At 55.2% G+C, this 27,020-nt stretch overlaps 1 protein-coding gene across 1 annotated transcript; it reads right to left on the bottom strand.

Moving 5' to 3' along the window:
- Positions 1-2,539: 2,539 nt before the first annotated feature.
- SLC2A6 (solute carrier family 2 member 6) lies at positions 2,540-7,629 on the bottom strand. Its single transcript, XM_056505510.1, has 10 exons — positions 7,499-7,629; positions 6,945-7,107; positions 6,039-6,245; positions 5,341-5,440; positions 4,656-4,867; positions 4,373-4,525; positions 3,996-4,104; positions 3,582-3,755; positions 3,165-3,310; positions 2,540-3,079 (listed from the first exon to the last, which is right to left on the bottom strand). The coding sequence occupies exons 1-10, from the start codon at positions 7,597-7,599 to the stop codon at positions 2,924-2,926; spliced, it is 1,521 nt and encodes a 506-aa protein (XP_056361485.1). The 5' UTR covers positions 7,600-7,629; the 3' UTR covers positions 2,540-2,923.
- Positions 7,630-27,020: the final 19,391 nt, after the last annotated feature.

Raw genomic sequence — 27,020 nt, 5'->3', positions numbered from 1 at the left:
ACCCCTTGTCTGGGATGCAGACAGGCACCACCAGCCTGGATTTTTCCCATAAAAGTTGTGGTGGTTTGGAGCTCCCAGCCCTTGGCTGATCCCTGGTGCTGAATGCAATCCCTGCAGGGATGGATGCTGCAGGAGGAATGTGGGATATTCCAGTGGGAATAACCTCTGGGTGGTGCAGGGGCACAGTCCTGCCTCAGGAATTGTGCTCTGACCTTGGGGGGGTGAGGGGAGTTGTGTAGTGTTTAGAGGAATGCTGCAGACTGATGCATGCCGGTGTCTCTGGTGGGGCAGCTTTGCTCTGTGAGTAGTTCTGCTGTAGCTGTAGTGTCAGGAGGTGAAGGGCAGAGCAGAGCCCGAGGGCTGAGACCTGCAGGTGCTCTGAGGAGCCCAGAACTGCTGGGACCCTCCTCTGTCACCCCTGCTCCTTGGGGGCTGCTCCAGGGCCCCTGCAGGGCTCCTTGGCCCCACTCTGCTGCCCTGGCACCGAGGCAGAAGCCCCAGCAGTGCTGGCTCCGTGTGCTTTGTGGCAGCAGGCTCTGACCCTGGCGCTGAGGCAACAAATCTGCAACAATCTGCCACCATGAGCAGTGGCAAAGTGAAAATGGGGCTCAGGGCTGCCCTGGCAGAGTGAGCTGGAGCCTTTGGCCACAGTGCTGGGGTGTCTGTGCCTGCCACACCTGGAGGTGTCCCAGTCTGTGCTCCAGGGTGGTTACTGCTGCAGGAGCCTGTCTGCAGTGGGAACCCCTGGGATTTTTGGCTGTCTGGTGCAGCTGGACCCAAGGCAGACGCTGCCATCATTGCAGGCTTGGTGACAGCAGCCATGTAAGAGCTGTGGTGACAGCCTCACCTCCATGGGGCCTGTCTGCTGGAGACAGGAGGGACTTTAGAGTAGTAGCATCACTGTAGTTAAATGCCAGTGCATGGTGGTTGTTAGTTGTGTTTAGAGGCACCCTGGGGGTGCTTGGAGCTGTGCAAGGACAAATGAAGTTCAAACCCTGCTCTGGAGGTTTCAACCCAACCCCTGCTGAGGGCATCCGGGCTGGATGCTGATCCACAGGGCTCTGTGGGGCAGGTTCTGCTCTCCAGACCTTGGACAGGAGATGATGTGAGGGCTCAGGGTGGGTGATGTGCTGAGGACAGCGAGGTGCTGGCACTGAGGGTGCTTTTGTAACACCCATTGACTCTGTGTGTGTGCAGTGAATAAAAACACCATTCTACCTCTGGAAAGAGCCACTGTGATTTCTCAGACTCCAAAAGCCCTCAGACTTGCTAAGCTGAAGAAAGGAGGTGACCCAGAAAATGCTCCTGCAGTGAGGTTCTCTCAGGAGCTGAAGAGTCCAAACTCATTTCCTAGTGGGGCATTCCCTCCTTAGGATGAGCCCTGGGAAGCTCAATTCATCTCTGTCATTTTTTTCCTCAGGAAAAAACATCCACTTTCTTAAGGGAAGGGTTTCACTGAAGTGAAGATATCAAGAGCTGGTCCATAGCCATGTGAGAAAGAGAATGCTCGAGCACAGGGCTGCCAGAAATCCTGATCTTCAGGAGGTCAGTGGAAACCAGAGGCCCTTGAGACCTCTTGTAGTCAGACCATGCTTAGAAAAAGTTGTGTTCCAGCCAGGGCTGAACATCTTTCTGGAAAAGGGTCTCAGCAGCAAGGGTAGGTTTAATACTGAATGTTTTCTGCGTTTTTTATTTTGGCCCACCACTCTCCCTCTGTCCTAGGCTGTTTTGAATTAATGCTGTGATAAAGCACATCTTCTCTTAGGTGATTTCTCATCTCCTGCTGCAGGAGACCTAAATGGCAGCTGGCACATCTGGAGGGCTAGCTCAAACACGCTGTTTTACCCCCTGCTTCCTTGTGACAGCAGGCTGAATGTCCCAGAACAGCCCTCGGGGTGCCAAGTGCACTTCAGGAGTTGGACAAAGGCTTGGGCACATCGTGTCCCGGCCCAGCCTTTGTGCTTCTGCCCTTTTGGGAGGAGTCAGGTTGGGCTGAGCAAGGCCTTTTGTTCCTCACAGCCATAAGCACCTCCTGCAGCCGTGTTTTACCTCGGGCTAGCTCTAAAAAATAATGATAAAAAGTTCTGAATCTTGCAGGACACACAGGAAAGGGGTAAGACTGATTTGCTACTAACTATGCAGTTGAAATCTCAAAGTGATGGAGGTGGAGGCACATCCACCCCCCTCTTTGTGGGTGGGTCAAACCCCACCCCAGCACAAAGTGTTGTCAGTACTCACTGTGTCTTTCCCACAGGGAACCACTTGCACTACAGCTCAATGTTTGTCTCTTCCCGTTCTTTTGTCCTGGGTTTTCTTTGTGAACTGTATTTGGTCTTGTTCATTAGGCTTCTAGTGTAATGTGTGTTTTTAGAGCAATAAAACGTGGCAGCTTTTTATACAAAAGATCTGGCTCTGCCTCTTTCACAGTTCTTGAATGCCTGAGGCTCCATGGGGAGCTGCAGGCTGCTGTGGTGCCCTTGTCCCAGTCCTGCTCTGCCTCTCCCATCCCTCCCTACTCTGCAAACCAAGGCAATGTCTTGCAGTTGGAGGCAAAACTTTTATTCTTGCAGCTACATTTTGCCAGAACAGCTCCAGCTGTAAGCTCAGCTCCAGCCAAGCCCTCAGACTCTCAGGCTGCTGAGCAAAGGACAACCATGGTGTCCTGTCCACAGCCACACATTATTCTTCCAGGACACCTTCATCTCCCACCTGGCCCTGGTTTGGCATCCCAAGGACTGACAGGTTGTGCAGAGAGCAGCAGGTAGTGTTGGGTGACAGGAAGAGAAGGTGAAGTTCCAGCTGGCAACTTCTACAGCCAGAGCAAGATGATCACTGCTGCCCCTTCCTCTCCCACGGGGAGCTCCAGCCTCCACTTCCAGCAGCACAGCTTTGCTCTGCCCTCCAGCCTGGGCAAGGGCAGCTCCTACCTCAGGAACGACCTCCTGCCAGTCCTGAAGAAAGCCTCAATCTGCTCCAGGGACCTGCCCTTGGTCTCAGGGACACAGCAGCCTGTGAACAGGATGTTCCCAGCACTGATGACAGCGAAGAACAGGAAGGGCACCTCGAGGCCGAAGGCGTTCTGGAAAGTGGGGCAGAAACCAGGTGTGAGCTGGAGCAGAGAGGGGCTGGGGAGGGGCTGCTGGACATCCCTGGGCAGTACCTACCACGACTGGGAGGAAGAAGTGGGTCAGGATGAAGGCTGTCAGCCAGCTCACCACCACACAGAGGCCCGAGGCCACGCCACGGGCTTTGAGAGGGAGGATCTCCGACATCAGCAGCCAGGTGATGGGGCCCCAGCCCATGGCATAACCTGCAGGGGAGCAGGGAGAGGGTCAGGCCTGGGAGGCCACTGAGGAGTGCAGAGGAGCCCTGAGCAATCCAGCCCTGCAACCCCAGCAATCATTATCCCTCCCATTGGTGTCACTCCTCAAAGTGGCTGCAGATGCCACCTTCCTCACTCTTCCAGGGACATCTGCCTTCCTCCCAGCTCCAAACCCAACCTCCTTGCTCCACATCACCCTGCCTGGGATGAGAAGCACCCTCCCCTGGCTGGTGGCCAGTCCTGTGCTCTCTGCACCTACCCATGATGAAGAGCATGGCTGCCAGCAGGGGGATGAGGGTGATGTAGTTTGTTGGCCCAGCAGGGAGGTTGGCAGAGCTCACCAGGGTCGTGTTGGCCACGGTGCCATTGTGAGAAGCTGGCACGAAGTGGATGTAGAGCCCCATGGTCAGGTTGGAGGCCAACATGACACCAGCTGTGGAGAGAGGCAGCAGCACAGTGAGAGTGATGGGTGAGTGATCCTCTCCATGCCAGGCTCCTGGGAATGCCTCTGCTCAGGAGCTGAACCACCACCAAGGGGCAGAGACCTCCCTGCCTCCCTTCCTGAGCACTCTAGGGCTGAAGTTTCCACTCCTGCACACTTGCAGAGCTCCTGAAAATCCTTCAATGAGAGCTTCCCTTGGGAAGAGAGTGGGGGAAGTGGAGAGAGCCATACCTGACACAAAAAGGAGAATCTTCCTCCCAGCTTTGTCCATCGACACCGCAGCGATGGCCACCGCAGACAGACGGACCAGGCCAACCAGAGCTGCATCATACTCTGGTTTCTGCAAAAAACCCGTGGGGAAGCTGAGCTGGGGCAAGGGACCAGTTCCTACAGCTGCTGATGACTTGGCCAAGGCTGTTCTCCCAGTAGGAGACTGGAGATGATGAGCTTGGAGCTCAGAGGAGGAGCAGGGAGCCAGTGGGGGCCAGTCCTGCTCCCCATCCTCCCTCAGCCTTTTCTAAATAAAAGGGTTTCATGTCTGTAGGGAACTGGGAGCATTGGGCAACCCTCACTGAAGGCCCAGGCAGGAGCTGAACTGCAGGGCTCACCAGGATGACAGATGTTTTCTTGAATATTGGCTGCAGGTACACGAGTATGCAGGTGACCCCCGAGAGCTGCTGCAGGAACCTCATTCCCCCTGCGATCAGGATGGGCTTGTAAAGGAAGGGGTCCTTGAGCTCAGCACAGGAAACCCGACGGCTCTGGAGGGGACAGAGGCAGGAACACAAAGTGAGAACACCCCTGGGAACCAGCTGGCATCCAGAGGGTGGCTCAGGTTCCCCAGGGGATGGATTTTGCAGTTTTCATGTTACACCTCCCCACCTGCCTCACCTGCTTCCTCACATTGTCCTTGATCTGCTCGTACTCCCGGGCATAATCTGTGTCCTCACCCCTCAGCCAGCACAGGGAGCCCAGGGCCTCCTCCTCCTTGCCCTGGGAGAGCAGGAACCGGGGCGAGTTGGGCATGAAGCAGAGCAGGAGGATCATGGCAAGCACGGGCACCTCCCCGGCCACGGCCAGCCAGCGCCAGTCCAGGACCAGCCCTGCCAGAGCAGCACAGTTAGGGGGAAACACGCAGGAATGGCTGTCCTGGCCTTGCCTCCCAATGATTTAATCAAATAAACCCAGCGGGAAAAATAGTAATAATAATAAAAAATATTTCGAATGTATTCTCTCCTGTTACAGCAGCATTTCCAGCACTATGATATGGGGAAATTCCAGCAAATCTGAGAGTGTCCAGCAAGATCCTGCAGAAAGCAGAGCATGTGCTGGCAGGTGATGCACAGAGTTATCACTGTGTGCTGCCCTTCATGGTAAAACCTCGTCAGGACCTGGATCTGCAACCACAGGTCCATGTGGGCTGTGGATTCATCCCTCAGAGCACACACACCAGAGCAAGGGGCATGAATGGCCCTGTCCAGCCCCCTCAGCACAGCTGTGGTGGTGGGAGAACAAAGGTTGTTTGTTTTAAACTCCCCCTCCCCAGCCATGCCCTGGACCCCACAGAGATACTTGCCCAGCGCGTACAGGAGGAGGGAGCCCAGCACTGCCATGAGCTGGGGACAGGCACCCAGCATCCCCCTGACCCCCGGGTGGGAGATCTCCGAGATGTAAACCTGGACAGGGACAGCACACACCTCACAGAGCTGCAGCATGCCCTTGTCACCTGCTGCTCCTGCCCTCTGTCAGCTCTGTCATACCCTGTGACCAGAGAGAGCCCAGATTGCTGGGGAATTGCCCTCTCAGGGTGGGGGCCTGGGGGTCCAGCTGCATCTGGCCAGAGGAGAGGCCAGCCTGGCCAGCACCAGCACTGCCCTCCTCCCCCCGGTGTGGAGAAGTGCTCCAGTGACTCCTTACTGGAAAGAGGTGCCTGGTGTTACCCAACTCCTTCCTTGCCCCGTGTGTGAAACACGAGGGTTGTGTTTGGGAGGAAATAACTGCTGGGAGGAGCAGGGGCTGGGGACCTGCCTTGTCTTTCCTGCAGGCGAGGAAGTCCAGCACCAACAGGCGCAACTCGGCTGGCCACGCCAGAGCTGCTGAGCTGCTGCATCCTCCCCATCCCCTCTCGCCCAGGCACAGCCCTGGGGCTCTGCTGATGCCTCCAAAATGCCCCAGCATCATCCCCCAGCTCAGCCAGGGCACCACAGCAGCTCCTGCCCTGCACCCCCAGCTCATCCCCAGCAGCTCCTGCCCTGCGTTCCCGTGGCACATTACCGGGATGGAGGCGGAGGTCAGTCCCCCGGCGTAGCCCGTCAGCACCCGGCCCAGCAGCAGCATCCAGAGGCCCTGGGCTCCGGCCAGCAGCGCGTACCCCAGCGCCGAGGGCAGAGCCGAGAACATGATGCTCAGCTTGCGGCCCAGGCAATCGTTGAGCAGCATCGAGCTGAGCCCGCCCGCCGCCGCTCCCAGCGTGAACACCGACTGCGGGGCGTGCAGAGGGGCTGTGTGAGCCGGGCATCCCCCGGGCAGACCCCGGGCAGACCCCGGGCAGACACCGGGCAGACACCGGGCATCCCCCGGGCATCCCCCGAGCATCCCCCGGGCATCCCCCGAGCATCCCCCGGGCATCCCCCGGGCATCCCCCGCGCACCCCCCGAACATCCCCCGCGCACCCCCCGAGCATCCCCGGGCATCCCCCGAGCATCCCCCGGGCACCCCCCGGGCATCCCCCGGGCAGACCCCGGGCACCCCCTGGGCATTTCCCGGCTCTGCCCCATCCTGCCCCTATCCCTTCACCCCGAACTAGGGCTGTGTGTGAGCCTGGCATCTCCCCGGGCATTTCCCCGAACATCCCCTGGCTCTGCCCCATCCTGTCCCCCAGCTCCTTATCCCAAACCAGGGCGCTGTGTGAGCCTGGCATTCCCCCAGGGCATCCCCTGGTTCTGCCGCATCCTGCCCCTATCTTTTTACCCCAATCCAGGGCTCTGTGTGAGCCTGGCATCCCCCCGGGTATCCCTCTGGGCATCCCCCCGGGCATCCCCCCGGGCATCCCCCCGGGCATCCCCCGGCTCTGCCGCATCCTGTCTCCCATCTCCTTATCCCAAACCAGGGCTCTGTGTGAGCCTGGCATCCCCCCGAACATCCCTCTGCTCTGCCGCATCCTGTCCCCCCGCTCCTTACCCCGAACCAGGGCGCTGTGTGCTGGTCCAGCCTCAGGGCAGGGCTGGGATGTGCCTCCAGGGCAGGGATGACGGGGGAGGGATAAACCAGGGCGAAGCCGAAGCTGAAGTTGCCCAGGACAGCGGCAAACACAGCCAGGTAGAGCCGCTTGTTGTGGAGGCTCCTGAGGGAGGCACGGAGAGACAAGGACGAGTTGGGTGTCAGCAGAAACTTAAACCCTGCTTCCCCCAGCCTTTGCCGAGGCTCTGGTGACAGCCTGATTCTCCTGCACAGCCCCAGGCTGGTGGGGTTTCTCTGAGCTCCTGCTCCACAGGTGCTTCCCTCTGTGCCAAGAGCATTCAGGGGGTTCAACAAGGCAAGAAAAGCAGAAGCTGGAGCTGGGTGGCCCCACGGGCACAGCAGGTTCATCCCAGCAGAGCAAGGGAAAGGTTCTTTCAAAGCCCCCGTGCCCCCCAAACCCATCACTTCCATCACCTTGGGCAGGATGAGCTCCTGTCTCACAGCAACTCAGGAATATGGAACAGCCCTTCCCTGCGGCCCAGCCTGGTCCTCACCTCAGGTACTCCTTGTCGAGCCTCCTGGCAGTGCTCTCGGGGAAGGTGCGGTACGAGGAGCTGGTTTTCCTCACCAGGGGCTCGCGGTCTCCTCTCTCCATGGCCGCGCCGCGGCTGCTGCGCTCGGGCGGCTGCCGGGGCTGCCCGGGGGAAGGGGAAGAGGCAGCTGAAAGCGAAAGGGGAGAGGCTGCCCGGCGTTGCCTAATCAGAGAAATCTGTGCCTCGTGGGCTTACACCCGGCTGCCCCTCAGCAGGAAACTGGGGGGGCCGGAAAAGCAGCAGGAGGAGAGGCACGGGGTGACAGTGATGGGGACAGGGGTGTCCTGCTGCCTTCAGCCTGGCCAGCCCCGCCAAACCCTCCCACTGCAGTGACACTTGCAGGGGTGGTCCTCGCAGGGCTCTGCTCACCAGCAGAAACGTCCCTTTGCTAAGGGCACGTCTCTCCCACTGAGGAACTGGTACCAGTCAGACTGGTCCAGGGCTGCCTCTATTTACAAGGGAAAATTCCATCTGTGGGAACCTCCAGAGCCACCCTAAGAAAGGGTTTTCAAGTGTAGAGCAGAGGTGGGGGAGAAGAAGGAGAGGAAAGCAGAGGGAGGTGAACATGGAGTGGGCAAAAGGAGCAGGGGACAGGGATGAAGAGCAGTGATGAGGATGGGAAACGGGAGGGCAGCATCTCTGCCACAATGGGTGGGCCTCAAGCTGTCCATGGGTGCATTTGCCCCTCCCCCTGATCCCCCAACCCCTCAGGGCTCTGTGGGCAGCGTTGTGCTGGGACATCTGCAGGTCCAAGCTCATGCTGTGGGAAAGGGCTTTGTTTGGGCCTTGCTAGCTCTGATCCCAAAGCCACTTGGATTTAATTACCAAAAGCTCTATTTCCCCAAACTTCTGCATGCTCCTCTTGTTTCCATCATTCCCCTTGGCCCCTGGTGCTTTTTGGAACACGTGGATGGTTTCTGCACCTCCAGGCCTGCGTGGGAGCTGCAGTGACACCTCAGGAGCTGCTGTGCCTTCCCTCCGTGCACACTGGTTCCTCTTCTGCAACCACCAAGAGCTGCCTTTGCTGCCTGATCCTGCAGGGGATTTACAGCTGACTCAGGCTCTCGGGGCTCTGATTTCCCCTTGGGAAGGAAGGTCATGGGCTGGGGGGACAGAGGGGTGGGCAGGACAGCTCACCCAAAAAGTTTCCAGCTCCGTGTTGGTCTGAGCAGAGAGGTCCCAACAGACCTGGAGCTGGTCCCTGTGCCTGGGGCTCCCCTTCCATCAGCAGTCACCACCAGTTTCCTCCCTTGCCTGCACTTTGCTCCATGAATTTGGGCTGCCTTCCACTACATGATTTTGCAGCATCCATCCCTGAAACACAGAGGGTTCTCCAGTTTCTGTGCAGATTTGTCAACTGCTTCAAGCAGGAAATTGCTTTGTGTCTTGAAAACCCTCCAAGCACCTGTAAGGCTGGGAAGCTCGGGGGGAGCTGCTGTCTGTGCTGCTCTTGGCTCAGGGCTGAGCCCCTGGGTGAGTCTGTCCCTGAGTGTCCCCTGAGGGAAGGGGGTCCCTCAGGGTGGGGTTGGACAGGTCCTTGCACCACATCCTTGCTCTGCCCTTTGGGTTTTTTGATAAAAGTGCATTTTTGGTGAGGAATAAAGGATCCTCCACCTTGCTCCAGATCTCCCTGACCTGCTGTGGGTCTTCCCCAACCAGACAAGGGGTGGGTAAGGTGGGAGCAGACTCAGTGGCAGTGCTGTCTCTGGTGGGCTGTGCTTGGCCATCGTCACCTGGAAGTGGCTCCTGCACGTCTGCAGCAAATAACAGCTCCAGGGTGAGCTGGGGAGGGCTGAGGTGGCCACTTTGGGAAAGCAGAGCAGCCCCTGGCTGATTAAAGGGCAATCTGGTTTTGTTGAGAGCTGTTGGCTGCCTGGCCTGAGTGATGCATTGCTCCAGCTCCCCAGGACCTTCCTCCCCCCCGACAGCTGGGAGATAGATCACGAACATATGCAAAAAAATAACCAGCATCAAAGCCACTTGGCAACTCAGCTAACCCAATTCATAAATTAATTTCTATCCCTCATGTAAGGGAGAAATCAGTCACTCCTCGGGGCTATCCATCTCTATCGCTCATCTGGCCACATCCTTTCATAAATCTTGCTGTGAGTCTGAGCTGGTGAGTGCTGGGTGAGGATGGAGGAATGCCTGGTGTCTGTGCTGGGCTGGTTTGCCCTGGGCTGGGGCAGGGATGGTTCTCTCTGCATCCCCCACATCCTGAGGCTGGAGCAGAACTGGGGCTCTGGAGCATGGTGCTGCTTAGTGGGTGATTTTGGGGAGCTGTGGAAGAGCCATCAGGGTGCTGCTGAGGTCCAGGGATGAAGTTTTTCCTTGCAAATCAGCGTGTGCTGGGTTTGCAGAGCCGTGCAGGAGGTGGCTGCTGCTGCTGGGGACACATGAGGTGAAGGTGGGTGCTCGGTGGGGCCTGGCCTGGTGTTGGATACACCCCTGGCTGGTGGAACTGGGGGATTCCCAGCTCAGGAAGCAGCTCCAGCTGCTCCTCCCACAGCTTTGGGGGTTTTCCAAAACCCCACGGCTTTGGAAAATAATGCCTGCACCCCCAGCTCCCCGTGGGCATCAGCACCTGGAGCCCAGGTTAGCTTTTCCAACCAGGCAGACAGAGCTCTGCTCCTCCCAGGCTGAATCCTTCACCCCACTGCCCCCACAGAGGAGAAAATCACCACCCCTCAGGCTGCCATCTGTTTGTTTTGTTGGACTCTGAACTTGCTGAAACGTCTTTAGATGGATGAAGGAACGCAGAGTAGAAGAACAGAGCCTGGCAGGCTGCAGGGTGAGTGGAAAATAGTTTTTTGGGGCTTTCTGGAGTTTGAAGGCCTGATGATGGATGTGCATGCAAGGGATGGTAATGGCTTTGTAAGTATCCAAGCACAGAGCAGAGGAATAACTCTGAGAAATGTGTGTGGGACAGGATCCTCCCTGCTCCAACACGGAGCTGAATGATGGAGTGCTGCAGGTTTTGGGAAGAGAGGCTGGCATGGGCTGCATGTATTGGAAAAAAGGTGTGACTAGTTTTGAAATCATATTAAATCTTTGCTGTGAATGCCTTGGAAAAAGCTGCATCTTGCCACAGAATGAGGCTGGAGGAGCTTGCAGTGATCTGAGAGGGTTCTGTGGTTCTGACCTGCTGGGCAGGGCTGGTGCTCCCTGTGCCTCCTGCCTGCCCTCTTCCTGCCTCCCCACTCTGCTCCCACTGTCCAGACCTACTGACAAAAGTGATGGGTTTATGTGGAAATTTTGTGAGGATAAATATTTGCCTGTCAGCAGGGCTGGGTCCGAGCGTGATTTCTCATGTGCCATTTGGAAATGACATTTCCAAACAAAATTAGAATTTCCCATTGAGGTTATTTGGGGTTTTTTGTTTGTTGTTTATGAGTTAGAAAATGGTTGAATTTGAGGGGTTTCCTTATTGCCATGCAAATGGAAGAGTTGTTCATCTCCCCATGCTTGGAGTGAAGGGTTTTGGAATCCCACTTCCAACCTGGCTAACCCAGGAGCTGGGATGAGCTGGAAGATGTGTGTGTGCCCTTCAGCTGGGTGGGGGATGTACCAAAAGTGGGATATTTTAACCTCCTTGTGGGACTTTTTTTGAGGTCATGTGAGATCTTGTGACCCACAAATTCCAGTGGCTGTGGGTACAAGTGAAATTGAGACAGTGGACTAAAAGGGCACATGGGGAAAGGTTGTGGGATTCCAGCCCTTCCTATGCCCTGTGGTGACTCTCTCAGGACTCTCTTCTGGATCCTGAGTGTCCCCAGAGCTCCTGAGAGAGGGAGAGATCCCTGGATGTCCTTGCAGCCCTTGGATCTGTCCTGCCTTGCCTGGGTGCTGTGGTTGGGGTCACCTGTGCAGTGACAAATGCAGGGCTGGGTGTCCCCAGGGATGCTTTTGGATTTTCCACAAAACCCAGCACTGGGCAGGATGAGGAAATGTTGCTCTCAGTGCCCTGGTGCTGAACCAGGATGGGGTTTGGGTGCTGGGTGGAAACTTGGTGAGCACAGGGCTGCACATCCATGGAATCCCTGCAGGGATGTCCCCAGGAGATATTTGAGAGGCTGATGGTGACCTGTGACCTTGGGATGATGATTCTTCCACTGCCAGGCTCAGCCCACATCCAGAATGCAGCCACAGGGTCTAAAAATTTAGTTTGAAGGACAAATGCAAGAAATATCCTGCACATCCAGAGGCAAGGTTTTTGCTACCCTGTGTTTGCTGGCAGGTGGCAGGATAAATAAAATTATTTGAAGAAGAATTTTAAGACACTTTTTTTTTTTTTTTTTTTTTTTTTTTTTCTTAAACTGTGTCCCATGGGAGCTGCTGGGCCAGGCTCTGGAGCAGTGCCTGTTGTGATGCCACAATCTGGATTTCTTGGATCCCCCTTCCCTTGCCCACTTCTGCTGGGTATTTTGAAGTTGAAGTTACTTTTCCTTTGATGGCAAGGATTGGATTTCTTTACACTTGGGACAAAAATCTCCCCCCTAAATTCCTGAGAGCTGCTGCCTGCTCCTTCCTTGGCTCTGTGTGGGTTTTGCCTGTTTAATATGATTTTTAAAGGAAAAAAAAAAAAGAGGAAAACAAAACATATCATTTCCTTGCTTTAATGTGAGCCAATTACGACTTGCAGGCTGTTAACTTCATCACCACTTCTTCCAACAAAGCCCTTGGTAAAATAAACCACAGCAGAGCTGCCTTCCCTGGACCTGCTGTCCATCACAGCCTCAAGCCACGGCATTTATCCATCCCCCTGGCTGGAAAAAAAAACCCCAGTGCCTCTGTCCCACACATGCCCGCTAAAATATCCCAGCACTTGTTGTACATCTGCTGATGGATCCCAACTGGAAAGGAGATTAGGGCTCAGACTCAGCGCTGGGCTGTCTGCCCCTCCTAATGAGGAACACATTGGAGCGAGCCCCTGGCTCCAAATGGCAAAATCAGGAGGCTTGGGGAGGGTGGAGGGTGCCAGGGACAGAGGGACTGGAGTGTGCCATGGAGGGTGCCAGGGACAGAGGTTGGAGTGTGCCATGGAGGGTGCCAGGGACAGGGATTGGAGTGTGCCATGGAGGGTGCCAGGGACAGAGGTTGGAGTGTGCCATGGAGGGTGCCAGGGTGTGGGACAGAGGTTGGAGTGTGCCATGGAGGGTGCCAGGGTGTGGGACAGAGGTTGGAGTGTGCCATGGAGGGTGCCAGGGTGTGGGACAGAGGGTTGGAGTGTGCCATGGAGGGTGCCAGGGACAGAGGTTGGGGTGTGCCATGGAGGGTGCCAGGGACAGAGGTTGGGGTGTGCCATGGAGGGTGCCAGGGTGTGGGACAGAGGGGTTGGGGTGTGCCATGGAGGGTGCCAGGGTTGGAGTGTGCCATGGAGGGTGCCAGGGACAGAGGTTGGAATATGCCATGGAGGGTGCCAGGGTGTGGGACAGAGGGTTGGGGTGTGCCATGGAGGGTGCCAGGGTGTGGGACAGAGGGTTGGGGTGTGCCATGGAGGGTGCCAGGGTGTGGGACAGAGGGGTTGGGGTGTGCCATGGAGGGTGCCAGGGTTGGGGTGTGCCAGCAGCCAGGGAGAGCCCACAGGGGGCTGAGTGGGGTGCAGAGCCCAGGGGACACCAGGATTTGGGGACGCCTGAGCTGCTGCAGGTCTGCTGTCAGGGCTGGCACAGGATACCAGGGATGCTCTGTGGGGTGCTCTGTGGGGTGTTCTGTGGGGTGCTCTGTGGGATGTTCTGTGGGATGTTCTGTGGGATGCTCTGTGGGGTGCTCTGTGGGATGCTCTGTGGGGTGTTCTGTGGGATGCTCTGTGGGATGTTCTGTGGGATGTTCTGTGGGATACTCTGTGGGATGCTCTGTAGGATGCTCTGTGGGATGCTCTGTGGGGTGTTCTGTGGGATGCTCTGTGGGATGTTCTGTGGGATGTTCTGTGGGATGCTCTGTGGGGTGTTCTGTGGGGTGTTCTGTGGGGTGTTCTGTGGGATGCTCTGTGGGATGCTCTGTGGGATGCTCTGTGGGGTGTTCTGTGGGGTGTTCTGTGGGATGCTCTGTGGGGTGTTCTGTGGGATGCTCTGTGGGGTGTTCTGTGGGGTGTTCTGTGGGATGTTCTGTGGGGTGTTCTGTGGGATGCTCTGTGGGATGCTGTGCTGCCCCCAAGGCTCCTCCTGCTTTGTCCTTCTCTCACCCCCAGAGAGACCTGAGGCAGGTCTGAGCCCTCCAACCTGGGCACTGCTGGCTTAGGGACCTGGAGCTGGGTGGGTGAAATCCCACCTACTGTGGGGCATCTTTTGTGTGCTTTGCCTGGGGAAGAAAAATGTTCTTGGCATTTACCAGCCTGTCAGGACCATCCCCAGGAGCAAGGTGCAGGGCTTTTCCCACCTTTGGCCACTGCCATTTCCCTGGAGTCTTGCACTGGGACCCACAGACCCCGCACCCATTTGCTGGTGACTGCATCCTCATATCCTGAATGGCTCCATCTCCTGGCAGGGATCCAGGGCAGGAATGTTATTTTTTTTTAATTGTTATTATTTTGTGGCCAATTTGTGACTTTGGGCAGATCTGATGCTGCCTTGTCCCTCCCTCTGCTGCAGTATCCTTAAGAAGGCCAAGATGAGCTGGGATTCCCATACAAGGTTAGTGGGAGGCAGCTGCATCCTCAAAGCAGAAGAATCAGGAGCTCCTGATAAGCCCATTTTTATAGGTACCTTTTTACCTGTTTATCCTGCTGTCAGAAAATCTCATGGATGAAATTTGGAGTGAAAGCAGAGACTTGAACGCACATTTCTGCCCCTCTGCTGATCTATAAACAGGATAATCTTGTTACAGCCACCTGTTAGTCCTGCAGTGACTTTGAGGATTTCTGGGCAGATATTACATTATTTTAATGGCACAGCAGTGCCTTGTCCTGTGATCCTGGGTTGTCCCAAACACCCCAGCCTTCAATTGCTTTCCCCTTTGGTATCACTGAATGTGACACTAAATATCTTCAATTAAACCAAAGTGGGTTGGAGGTTTTGGAAGCTCATGGTGCACCAGGATTTTATTCAAGGGCCTTTAGGGCGAGCACTGTGTACATTAGAAAAATCCTCAGGCACCTTCATTACTTTGATATCTCTCAATTTTGTGATTGGGTAGAGAAGAAAAAACCCCCAAAACATATCCTTGCCATGGGAGTTAACTGAGAGCCGTGTGCCCATGCTATGGAGCTCCTTTCCCTTCCCACCAGCTCTGCTGCAGCTCCTCTGGGATGTTGTCCCTGCACTTTTAAACCCCACGGGCTGCGTGTCCCCTGCAGCCCCTGAACTCTCAGTCACCACGGCAGGTAGGGCTGACCCCAAAATTCATTTCCCTTGGGAAAGCCTCCTAAGCCCCCTGCACATCCCGCTGCCCCCCGGGTCCCGAAGGGATGAGCCAGACCTTGCAGAGGATGGGATGTGAAAACCCGGGAGCGGGGATGGGCGATGTCACCTCCTGCTCCTCCCTGTCCCCTGCCGGGAGCTTTTGGGTGCTTGGAGCCCCTGGGGCTGTGCCCGTGTCTGGAGGAGCTCATGTGAAAGCCATTAACAAGCGTGAGGAAAGGGAGCACGACGGTCGGGAATGGTTTTGTTTGGGTTTCTGAAACGTGCGCATGAAAACACTGTGTGGTTTTCTGACAAATTTGAACCAGCGCTGCTCAATCCGCTCCAGCGCTGCTACTGTTGATCTTGCAGACTGTAAAGCATTTATTGGAGCTGCTTGAGGCGAACTTAAGCATCTGTGGAATAACAAGTCCAGGAAGTAATTGCATCCACAAGGAAAATATTTTTATGTATAATTCAGTGACCCATTTTATAAACATTGCGGTTCCACCTTGGACTTTTTTTTTTTTTTTTTCTTTTTTTTTTTTTAAATTTTCTTTTTTTCATTTTTTTTTTTTCACCCTCAGCCTTTCCTCTCCAAGTGTCTGGGTTTGGTGATCCATGTGGGGCAGTGGTTGATGGCTCTGGGGTGGGAAGTGGAGGGGAAAACCCTGGAGATGAGGGTCCAGCTCTGAAGGTGGCACCACAGTGGGGTGCTCCAGGGAAGCAGAGACAGCGTGGATTGCTCCTGCTGAGCTTGGCAGGCACAGAGGAATTGTTTCGTGGCAAAAAGCTTTTCTTTCCTCCTTAGCAAACCAGCTTTACGAGAAGATGAGTCACTTCCAGCCTGGGTGGCACAGTGCTGGCACGGGGCTGGGGACCTGGGGGCTCCACGGCATCTTTTTGGGTTTTTGGCGTTTCATTTCCAATAGAAATTCACCCCTGCCCCACCCTGCTCACCCCAGGAGCTCTGATTGCTCTCACAGCACAGGTGGGAGCTGGAAGGAGCTGCCTCACAAAGACCTTCGGGTGGGACAGACCTGTCCCCTGACAGCCTGGGGGCTGTGCCAGACACTTTGGGGGCAGGTGTTTGAATGGGTGACAACTTAGAAATAGATTTGCTCTGACAGAACAGAGTTATAAAAATATAAAGCTGCAAAAAGCTGTGTTAAAATTACACTAAGTTTTTGTAGGGTTAATTTTGGCAGTTAGAGCTGTCCCTCCTGGGAAGAGGGGGATTAATGGCATGGGATCTTCTCCCTCTTTTCCTGCCATGGATTTGTTGGCATCTTTCCCCTTTGGGAGGAATGAAAGTTTGACTCAAACTGAGTGGTGAAAGGCCTGTGGCTGCTGTGCCATAGCACCAGTGGCATCTTCAGTGTCCCCATCCTCCCAGTGGCACTGTGGGGACATGACTGACCCCCTGACAGTGCCTGTGCTCCATCCCAGCTCCTGTCCCTCTCTCTGCCCCTGTGTGCTGGGCATGGCTCAAACATGGGCAGGGCTGAAAATCAGAGGGTGAAGCTCAAGTCAGAGGTGCCAGGCAGAGCCTCCCTTACTTTTCTCATTGCTCCCATCACCCCAAACTGCTCTGTCCTGCCCAGGGAGCAGCAATGCCAAGGGCAGCCACAGCCCCAGGGCCAGACCTCGCTCCAGGAGGGAAAAGAAAACAAAACAAAACAGGCTTGGAAGTAAATATTATCTGAATATAGAGGAACGCGATGTTTCTTCATACGGGTCTAGAATTTCTGCCTTTTAACAGCTAACCTTGACTCAGCCAATATCCACAACATGCAGCTCTGGCCAAAATATGCTGGGCCTTCAAGTACCACAACAGCTGTTTTTCTTGCTAAAATATGACATTAAATTTTTTGGACGGCTGGATGCTTCCTTGATGAAAGTGGAATAAGGGGCTATTTTTCCTGTCCCAGTTCCCCCCTCCAGCCTTTCCTCATCCTTCCAGGGTGCAGGGTGATAAAGCTGGAGCCTTTGCAGAGATCCCTGTCCCATGGAGGGGGTGCTGCTCACTGACTCCCCCTTGTCACTGCTGGATCCCTCCATGTCCCTGCAGGACTAGTGCCAGCTGCAGCTTCAGCCCTGACATCTTGTTTTGCCCGTGGTTTGTAGGATGTCAAAAATTTTCTGCCCTTCAGATGATGGCACTGGTCGAGGGACTGGGGCTGGTGGGTTTTGGGTTTCAGAGCCTCTGTTGTCACCAAAGGGACAGTGTGGGGCTGTCCAAGAGCTCCAGCTGTGGTCAGTGGGGTGGGGCAGGATGTGGTGGCCACATCTGGGTGAGCCAGTGCTGGTCCCTGCCCCTGAGCACACTATTTCTCCAATATTTGGAGAAATTGCTGGTGGTGTGAGCTGGGATCTGCCCTGCTTTGTCCTGGCACACCAGTGAGGGCTTGTGCAGGGTGTGGGGCTCTGCAGACAGTGCTGCAGTGGCTTTTGCTCTGCTGGTGTCACCTGCTGTGACAGGCCCAGGGATGAACTGCATTCCTCAGGATACAACAGGCACAGAGATGGGGATTTGCAGTGGAATCACTGCTCTGAGCCTTAAAACACAGGACTGGCCAGGGTGGGAGCAGGGGTTTGTGCTGGCTGGTGACAGCAAGGTCACTCTGCTCATCAGTGCTGTGGCCATCCACAAGCAGCATCACCCAGTGGCACCTGTTTGTGGCTCTGGGGCAGCTCAGGGCTCCCTCACACCTCAGGGGTGATGTGACAATATCAGGATGGGGTGTCTGCTCCTCTTGTCCCCACCCCAAAGGCTGCCACTCCTTGCCCAGAATCCTGTGCAGAGCCGAGGACAAACTCCCTGCCCTCCACGCCTCATCCTCCCCTTCTTTTCCTTTATTTTAAAGATCAGCTTAATTTTAACAGCAGGCAGAAGAATTTTTAACCAAACCAGGATGAGGCTTCCATTGCCAAGAGACTCTAGGGCTCATAAATTTCTTCTGGGGGCTGGTTGATAACGCAGCAAGGTGTGGCACGGGCAGAGTCGGGCTCCCGGCTCTGAACTACCCATTCCTTTTATTTCCATAACAATCCCACTTCTTTATACCCTCTCTCTGCCAAGCTCTCAGCCTCTCCGCGCTGTTTATTTAGGGACACCCATCTCGGGATGCCCTCGGGGTGCCGGGCAGGGTCCCGTGTGTTTGTAAGGGACTCTCGTTCTCCTTTTCCCGAGCATGTGGTTGGAATTAGCGGCGCGGCTGCAGGGGGAGCGGGCAGCTGCGTTTCTCCGGAGCGTTTCAGTGCTTAATCTCTGAAGAATGCAGAATGTCTGTCTGGACAGCCCGGCCAAGATCAACTCCGCGGCACGGGGAGGCCAATATAAACGTTCATGTTTTGTGTCACCGAGATTTCATTAGATGTTTTTTATGTAATTGCATAAGTCGAACTACCGTGATGAAAATGCCACAGCGAGCAAATGAGATGGATTGTGAGAAGTCTCCTTGGACGAGGCGCTGGCCCCCTCTGGGCCGTGGGGATCCAGCTCCAGCCCCTTCCCAGGTGCTCGGTGACCTTTTGGGGATAAACAATTGGCCCTTTGCCCGCGTTCCCCCCTCTCTACCCCTCGCCCTGACGTCAGGGTGAGCTCAGAGCTGGGCCAGGAGCAGGTCTCCCCGTGGCCAGTGCTGCTCCTGTGCTCCAGAGGGGCTCCCATCCCTCCTTGGAAACCCAGGGGCAGGCAGCAGAGTGGGGGGAGAGGATGAAAAATCTCCCATTTCTCGGCTGCCCCACATCCAAGTGCTCTGCAGCATCTGAATGATATCACTGCCCTCTCAATTTCCTGCTTTAAACCCTGGTAGAGGCAGGGATGGAGAGTTCAGGGCTCAACAAGCACCCCGTGTGATGCTGTGCCCCATCCCCATCCTCTGACCCTCTCCACTAACAACAACAACTTCGTTAATCTGTCCCTTGGAGGCCTGGCGTGCTTTCCTGATGATAACAGGTTAACACTAATTTAATTAGGCCTGAATCAGTGCTTGCTTGGTTCAAACCCAGACATGCTCCAAGGGCTGCTGAGTGCTGTGACACCACGGTGCTGCTCATGCTGGGCTGGAGGGCTGGGTGAGGTGACACCCCATCACCACAGAGCATCCTGCTCCTCCTCAGTGACCTGGCAGCACGGACAGGGGGCAGGCTGGACCCACGGGGGTGTCAGCTCGGTACAAACCCCCGGGTTCTGCTCTCGTGGGTCCCCAGAGGGGGTGGGGAGGCAGCCACGGGAGCCTCGGGCGCTGCATCCCCGCAGCAGCGGGGCTGGAACTGGCCGCAGACACATCTGCTGGGCGGGAGGGCCTGGAATTCGGGATATTGTTTTTCTGGCGGGGAGTGGTGGGTGCCAAAAGCCTGATAAATTAATCACCTCTGACATGGGTCAGTCCAGCTCTGGCGTGCGCGGGCTGGGCCCCCTGAGACGCTGCTGCTGCAGCGCCAGAATCCATCAAGCAGCGAGTGGCGGATTTTGGGAGGGGGCAGCTGCTGCCAGGGAGGGGTTTGACCGCTGCAGCCCTCTGGCATGGCAGCACAGCTCTTCCAGCTGCCTGTGCCTGGCAGTGCTGCCACCTGACATCACTTGTTTGGCAGCAAGACCTGGCTGGGTGGCTGCTGGCTCCTGGGGGATGGGAATGGATTTGGGGTTTCTGCAGCTCCTGTCACAGCAAGCTCCATGCTCAGGGATTGCTGGAGTGCTGGTGGGCACACAGAGCCCAGGGAGGCTGTGTGGGATGGGGATGTGTGGCAGGAAGATGTGCAGGGCATGGAGGGAAGGTCACAGGCAGCTTCTTGTGGCACTCAGCCCAGTCCTGCAGAGATGTCCTCTGTTGGGAGCTGGGGTCTGGATGTCCCTCTGTGTGCTGCTGAGCCTGGGCTGGGCTGGTAGGGTGATGCTGGTGCAGCCCAAGGTGAGAACAGCACCTCTCCTCTCCCCCAGTGAGCACCATGGACCTTCCATGGTGGGTTTTACTTTGTGGGGATCTGATCAGTCCAGCCTTTTTGCTGGCTGCTCCAGCCCAGGGCAAGGCAGGCTCAGCCTGTGCCCTACCAGGCTCCTTTGCCCTTGGGGAGGGGACAGGGGGCCCGCAGGTCTGTGCTGGTACGGGGGGGTGGCAGTTCCTGACCCTGCAGGGTCCCCACTGCTCGCAGCCCTCCCTGGAGAGAGGATGGGGAAGGGCTTTGTTCAGCCTCTGCTGGAGTGTCTGCACAGCTGTGGAACAAAGGGGCCTTTCCTGTTGCTGATGACTCCTCTTACCATCCACCTCTTCCCCTCTCATGTGCTGCTTCCCACCCTGCTGCCAGCACCAGCATTTGCTTTACCTTCTCTGTTCTTTATTGTGTTCACTTCTGCTCAGATGAGCAGAAAGTGCAAAGCAGAGCGGGGAGCAAAGCTCAGGGGACAGGGTCCCATGGAACCTTGGAGAGTGTCAAGGGCTCTGTTTGTGCTTTGCATGCCCCGAGGTGTTCACAGGGGGGTGCAGGGCTGCTCTGGGTGGCAGAGGTGTTAAGACACCCAGCATGTGCTGTGACCTCACCGTGGGATCAGAGCAGATCTTATCAGCACCATGCAGAAGCCTCCCTGCATCCCTCCTGTCTTCTCCACTCGCTCGCTCTCCTTCTCTCCCCCTTTTATTTTTTTTGTCCAGACATAATTAATGTAAACCAAATGCTTTGTGCACAGCTGCTGGCATCCTGAAAACGTTTTGTGTGTGGTCTCTGCTTTAGCCTGGACAGGGATGTAGTAAAACTCTGAGCACTATCCCAGACCTGCCTGAGCAGGGAGCAGCATCTATTGCACAAGAAGCACCTTGAATTTCTGCATTTCCCTCTTGGGATGAGGTTATGGTTGAACTGCTTTAAATAAAACCATGGAGCTGCCCTAAAACTTCATCTCCCAAATCCAGTCAAACCCAAGCTCGACTTTTTTTGCTGGTTGTGCTTAACTGAAACCCCAAATATCTGTCTCATTTTTGTGGCTGCCTCTGTGTGTCTGGGTTCCTCCAGGGCCTGAGGGATGCTCATGTAGCAGAGGTGCTGTGGGAAGGATGTCCTCATGCTGCTCTTGGTGCCTTTGGACACAGGGAACTGTGAGATCTTGTGATTTATGTTTTTCCAGCCAAAGGGACTATTTCTGGTCACTGCTATTGTCACTTGACCTTTAGGGCTTGAGGTGTGAGAGAAAAAAAGTGTCTGGCCCTACCTGTTTTTCTCCCAAGAGCCCAAGCAGCAGCTGAGTGGCTCCTGACATCCTGCAGCCTCTGGGTTCCCTTCCTGCACTTTCTGCACCCCCACACTGAGCTGTGCCTGCAGCTCCCCCTTCCCAATCCCTCACAGATGCTGCTTTTCCCTCCACTGCTCCCATCCTCCCACAAAACCCCAGTGTGGTATCTGGGGTCACCAGCAAGAAGCAGCAGCTCCCATGCCCCACATCCTGCTCGCTCACCCTGGGTGTGCTGGGAGAGCTGTGTGATACCTAGGGCTGCTTCCTTTCCAAAAATCCCCTGTTTGTTCTTGCCAAAAACCCCTCTGGGGTGGTGCCCTGGTGCAGTGAGGGCCGTGGCTGTGCTGGCCCTACGTGAGTCAGTGGCTGAGCATTCTGCAAATGCTGGAGCTAAATGGGAAGCATCTGAAATCCCTGCTGGACGTGCTTTGGATTCCGGGATGATTAGGATGCTGCAGATGCCTGGGTGAGAAGGTGGGCTGGGTGGAGGTTTGGGGAGTGACTGTTCTCATGTTTCTGCTTCAAAATTGTCTCTGTGTTGTGGCTGGGAGATGGGAATGACACCTCTGGGATGAACCCTCCCAGTGGAGACTGAGCAGCTGGAGCACATCTCGAGGTGGCTCCTTCTGGGGAGGCTCAGAGCAGAAACCCCACATGCACCAGGACAGTGACTGTTTGGGGGCAACATCTCCTCAAATAAAAGGAGAGCACATTCTTGTGTCCAGGAAAAAAATTAATTCAAAAAGCCCGATATCTGGAAGAGTTTAAAGGGAAAAATTTCAAGTAGCCCCTGGTGGGTGCCAGGGAGATGTGGGTGTGCAGGAGGGGCTATTTCTGCTCTCAGTGCTTGGGCAAGTGATGCTCATAGATGAAGGAAAGGCTCTGACTTGCAGAGAAATCCTCCCCTGGCTCCCCATCCTCACACCCAGCCCACTCCAGGATGCTCTGTGGGGCTGGTGGATGCCAGAACACAAATTGTCTGCACTGAGTGCCCCACAGCACCCAAGTGATGACAATTTTAGATGAGTGAGAGGTTGAAAAATAGCGAGTGAGGTTTTTTAAAAGGTCACCTTGGCCAAGGAGGCAAAAATTCTTCCTTGTGCGAGGGAGATGCTTTAGGAACTGCCTTAAAATTAATCCAAAACATGAGCTCGGCTCCAGATGAGTGGGACTTGGCAAGAGGGCTGGACACTTTATCTTTGAATATAGGCAGGCATCCTGGAGGGTTTCTGGTGGTTTTCCTGGTCACTTCTCATTCCTCTGTCTCCCCTTCTGCTCCCTCTCCTTGCATAATTCTCTCCTTTTTAATGCCTCTTCCCACATTTTGGGAATGAAGTCCCCCCAAACCAGGCAGGGTTGTGAAACACTGTGAAAGATTTTGTGTCAGGATGTTTTGCCCCCTGTGGCACTTTTCCTCAGCAGAGCATTGCTTGTGTGGCCAGTGACCTCTGTCCTGAGGGAGCTGTGGCTCCCAAGGTTGGAAAAGGAGTTTTAAAGGTGTAAATTGGTATAAATGGGTGTGATCCATCTCTGGCTTGTGGACTGGGGCCCCCATGAATTCCAGGCTGTGCAAAATGGGGGTGAGACCTTGTGTGCTTGTGGTCATCAGTGCAGTGACCTGAGTGGGGCTTCATCAGTGCATCCCCAAAACCTCCTGTGACAGGGACAGCAGTGCCCAGGGCATCAGGGGCTTTGTGACAACATTCTGTGGTGTTTTCCTGAGCTCTCCAGCTCCCCTTGTCCTCTTACCACCACAAACTCGAGGCTCACAGAAAACGAACAGGGCTCGTTTGGGCTGGGAAGGAGAAGCCAGACCCTCACCACCAAAGCAGGGAGGCTCAGGACCCTGTCAGGCTTTGAAGCTGGAGATGTCTGGCCTTACAAAGACACATCTGTGTTTAATCCTTCCCCTGTAAGTGAGCCTGGGCCGGGGCAGAGCCCGGCATCCCCTTGCTGAGGGATGCGTTTGAAGGGCCTTGGCAGTGCGGCGGTGCTAGGCCGGCTAGAGCCACATGTTCTTGTGAATGCAGCTTCCTATTGACTTGTTAAACATTTGCTATTTATCAGATTTTGCTTTTAAACTGTCTGTAACAGTCTGGGAGAAGTTGTGTCAAAATCCCTTCCAGATGTGAAGGTGCTACCTGATACTTTGGTTGTAACCTGGACCCTCGCTCCTGCTCCATTCAGATTAGCTCCACTACTGTGGAAATGAAAATGCAAATAAAGACATGAAGAGAGTAGAGACGTGTGTGAAACTTCCTCCAAACCTTCCCTTTTACAGGCAAAACGATCCTGCCTTTATAAGGAGATTGTGAGTTTTATCAGTGAACATTTGCTTTGCTGGAAAACCAGAGGAAAGCAGGGGAGAGCAGCCACCATCCCTGTCTGCCCACACGGGTGCTTTTAAAGCATAATTGCCTTTTTTCCCCCCATCATTTAAATAATATTTCTTTGGGTCTGGGGTTTCCCAGACACATCAGCTCAGTTTTATGAGCATCAGGTGATGTGTGCAGTTGGAAACCCGAGCGCTTTGCTTGCCTTTGGAGCGCGTGGATCAGATAACGACGGCTCATTAAATGCTCATTGAAAGGCGCTGGCGAGGTCGGGAGCTTTCACCCACTCCTACAAACCCCCTGAGGAGGAACTCTGGGGCCACGAGGTATTCCCAGCCTAAAGCAGCTCCGTGGTATCTGTCAGCTGGTGCAGGGCCAGCTGCCATGGCAGCGAGGGAGGGTTTTTCCACTGCCGTGCGGAGGCTGGAGCGGGGCCATGCTGTGTGTAATGCGGATCCGCAGCGTGCGTGATGCGCTGCAGGATGACAGAATTTCTGGGAGATTGGCCTAAACCAAAATCCTTGGATGGCTGCTCCCTGTGGCTGCTCTGCTTGAAGAGTGGGGAGGCTGCAGGCACCAGCCTGGGCCTGGAGTGGGGTTTTGCAGCTGGGGAAGAATCCCTGGAAGGGCAGAGAGGGCTTGGCTGTGCCACATCTGCTCTGCCCTGGGCTTTGGTCCCTTGGGTTGAGCCCACAGCTGTGTCATGTGCGGTGCTGCTGGGGGGAGAGGACACCTGGAGGGTGTGAGGGGCTCCCTGCAGCACCCAGGCTGGCTGTGCTGCTGCTGCTGAGCTCCTCTGTGCCCCAAAACACCCCAGAGCTGGGTGGCTCAGTCTGCAGCGCCCCAAAAATACCCCAGTGCTCCTGGGATGGGGCTGCCCTGCCTGCACCACCTGGAAGTTTGGAAATCTTGCTTGGAAATCTTGATGAAAGAGGAGGGAAGAGAAATGTGCTGGATCATTGTGTGGCATTCTAAGCAGAATCCTGATGCATTAATGTGCTTTTTCTCCCATAAATGCTGGGTTAGGCAGATTGGCAGCCTTGCAGGAGGTACCACTTTACTGGTTCCTGTGGTTGCCTCTGCCCTAACTCCATCCTGCTGTTCCCAGGTGCCTTCTGACTGCTCAGAAGAGCAGGAGACCTTCCTTTTACACCCAAAAAGGATGTTGACTGTGGCTGGAGAAAGCCAAGAGACACCAAGTGGTCCCAGATAGGTGCTTCAGTTGCTCCATCTCCCTTTTTTCCCAGGTTGATGGACAAGGCTGGGTTCTCACAGTGCATTTTCACCATATCCTGGGGTTGTGGAGCCCCAGAGCTGTGTAGGGCATGGCTGGTGACTTCTTTTTGTCCCTGCAGACCTGATTTATCTCTCTCACAGGGCACAGGCAGATCAGAGCTGGAGGGTGAAGGACGAACCCAGGGCAGGAATTCTCCCTTGGATTCCCCTCAGAGCTCCTGCCCCTACCATCACTCTTAAATTTCCAGGAGAATCTTTGTCTGCTTTGGCAATTTCAGGGAGAAGGCTGCTCCCAATGAACTCCTGGTGCCTCAGGATGGAGCAGCACCACTCTCTGAAGCAGGCTGGTGTCATTGTGTCCTGATGGATTCTAAGTGGGCACAAGGAAAACCTTGGCCCCACCACCTGCATTAACCTGGCTGGTTTCAGCACTTGAACATGCATGGAGGGATGACAATGGGAGGGTGAGGAGGGAAGAGCAGCGTGTGGAAAAAAACCTGAAGCTGCCTCTCAAAATCACATGGTGATAAGGCCTTTTCTGGAGTGCCCCATGCAGCTGGCAGCAGAAACCAGGCTTTTATGTTTGGGTCTGGCTGTTTTTTCACTTTCTGCAGCCAAAAGGATCTGGATAAAGTTTGCCTGGAAGATTAGATGGCACTGAGCCTGACTAGACATCTCTGGAAGCCTCCCCTCCAGCAGGAGTAGGTCCTGATTCCCTCCCCTGCCAGCCCTGCCACAGCAAGTGTGGGGGAATGTCCCCCTGGAGGGGACAGCTCCACCAGCCCTGTCCCCTGTGGCACACCAGACCCCTGCTCCCACTGCACTGGGGATGTTGGGAGTGTGCAGATGAGATCCCAAGGGGTCTTTGTCACCAGGGCTGACAGGGAGGAGATGCTGCCCAGCCAGAGGGACGGGACTGGGAGCACAGAGCCTTGGCACCCACGACCCTTCCCCAGGGACACATCCCTCCTGTGTCTGTCCTGATAGCAGAACTGGGCTGCCAAATGGGGTTCATGGGAGCCCCCCCAGCAGGGCTGGCCTTTCCCAGTGCCAGCTCCAGGGCAGATGTGCCCCAGTTGCTGCACACTGGGTTTGGCACCAGCTGTGCTGTCCGGCCACATCTGAGCTGCCAGCTCCGGGGCACAGCTGGCAGGGGAAGAGCTGCTGTGCAATGCCATCCCCACGGGGTGGTGGGCACCCCATGCTGACCCAGACACAAAGCAAATTCTGGGTTTTGTGCCCAGGGAGGCCTGGCAGAGGCAGGGCAGACTGAGCTGGTAGCAGATGCCGATGCCTCCGGAGCGGAAAGCCCAGTCCCTCCCCTCTCATTCCTTTTTTTCCTTTTTTCTGTCTTTTTTTCATCTCCCCACTCCTCTGGCTGATCTTAAAAAAGCCCAGGCGGTTTAGGCTTCGTGAAACCCAAATGCCTTTTGCAGCATCAAGCCCGGATCCCATAAGTAATATCCCAGCACTGGAGAGTAAGACAGTATATGAAGTAGACGGGGAGCTATAAAGACACTTTAAAAGGGGCAATAAAAGTTTTGGGTTTCATATCGTCTTACCAAAGAAGAGAATAACAGAGAAGCAGGAAATTTCAGTAGCAGACATGACAAAGGTCACAGCACTCAGACTGCACCTTAGACGAAAACACCTACTCTTATGAAAACAGCCAGAATTTTTGGCAGGGGCTCAAGAGCTCTTACAGGCAAAGCTCTCGGCAGCGCTAAAAGGTTACAAGAGACTGTTTTGTCTACGTTGCTGTAGATGTTTATAATATTTCCCTGCATTGGTGTTGCAGGGGATATCCTGCCTGGGGTAGTGGATCCAGCCCTGCACCTTCCTCCTTGTCAGGGTGCTGCCCTCAGCTCGGGGCTGATGCCAGGGCAGGCACCCTGTGGGTGTGTGCCAGTCCCAAGGCTGGGTGCTGGCCCTGCCCTGGGTGCAAAGGGATGGATGGTTGGCAGAGCTGGAGCATCACCCTGGGACATCAGCAGAGAGAGGAGGGAATAAAGCAAACCTGGCTTGAGATTTTGCTGTGGGCAAGACAATTTTATTTATTTATATATATATATATATATATTTTTTTTTTTTTTTTCCTGCATCTGAATACATGGCAGGTGGGAAGAGGAGGTTTTATCTACTCAGCTGCTCCTCAGGTGAAGTGGAGCATGGGGTTTGATGACATTTGGTCCCTCATGCTCATCCCCAGTTGGGTGTTGTGGCCACCCAGTGCCCTCCTCCCATCACTGGACCCTCACAAGGCTCTCACCATGACCACGGTGCCCAGGGTTTGCTGCAGGGCTGTACCTGTCACTGCAGCCCAGGAGGGACCAACCAGTCCCAAAATG

The sequence above is a fragment of the Oenanthe melanoleuca genome, chromosome 17 (assembly GCF_029582105.1).
Source record: "Oenanthe melanoleuca isolate GR-GAL-2019-014 chromosome 17, OMel1.0, whole genome shotgun sequence".
NCBI classification, from domain to species: Eukaryota; Metazoa; Chordata; class Aves; order Passeriformes; family Muscicapidae; genus Oenanthe; species Oenanthe melanoleuca.
Note: the sequence above shows the minus strand (reverse complement) of the source record. Positions and strands in the feature narration are given on the sequence as shown.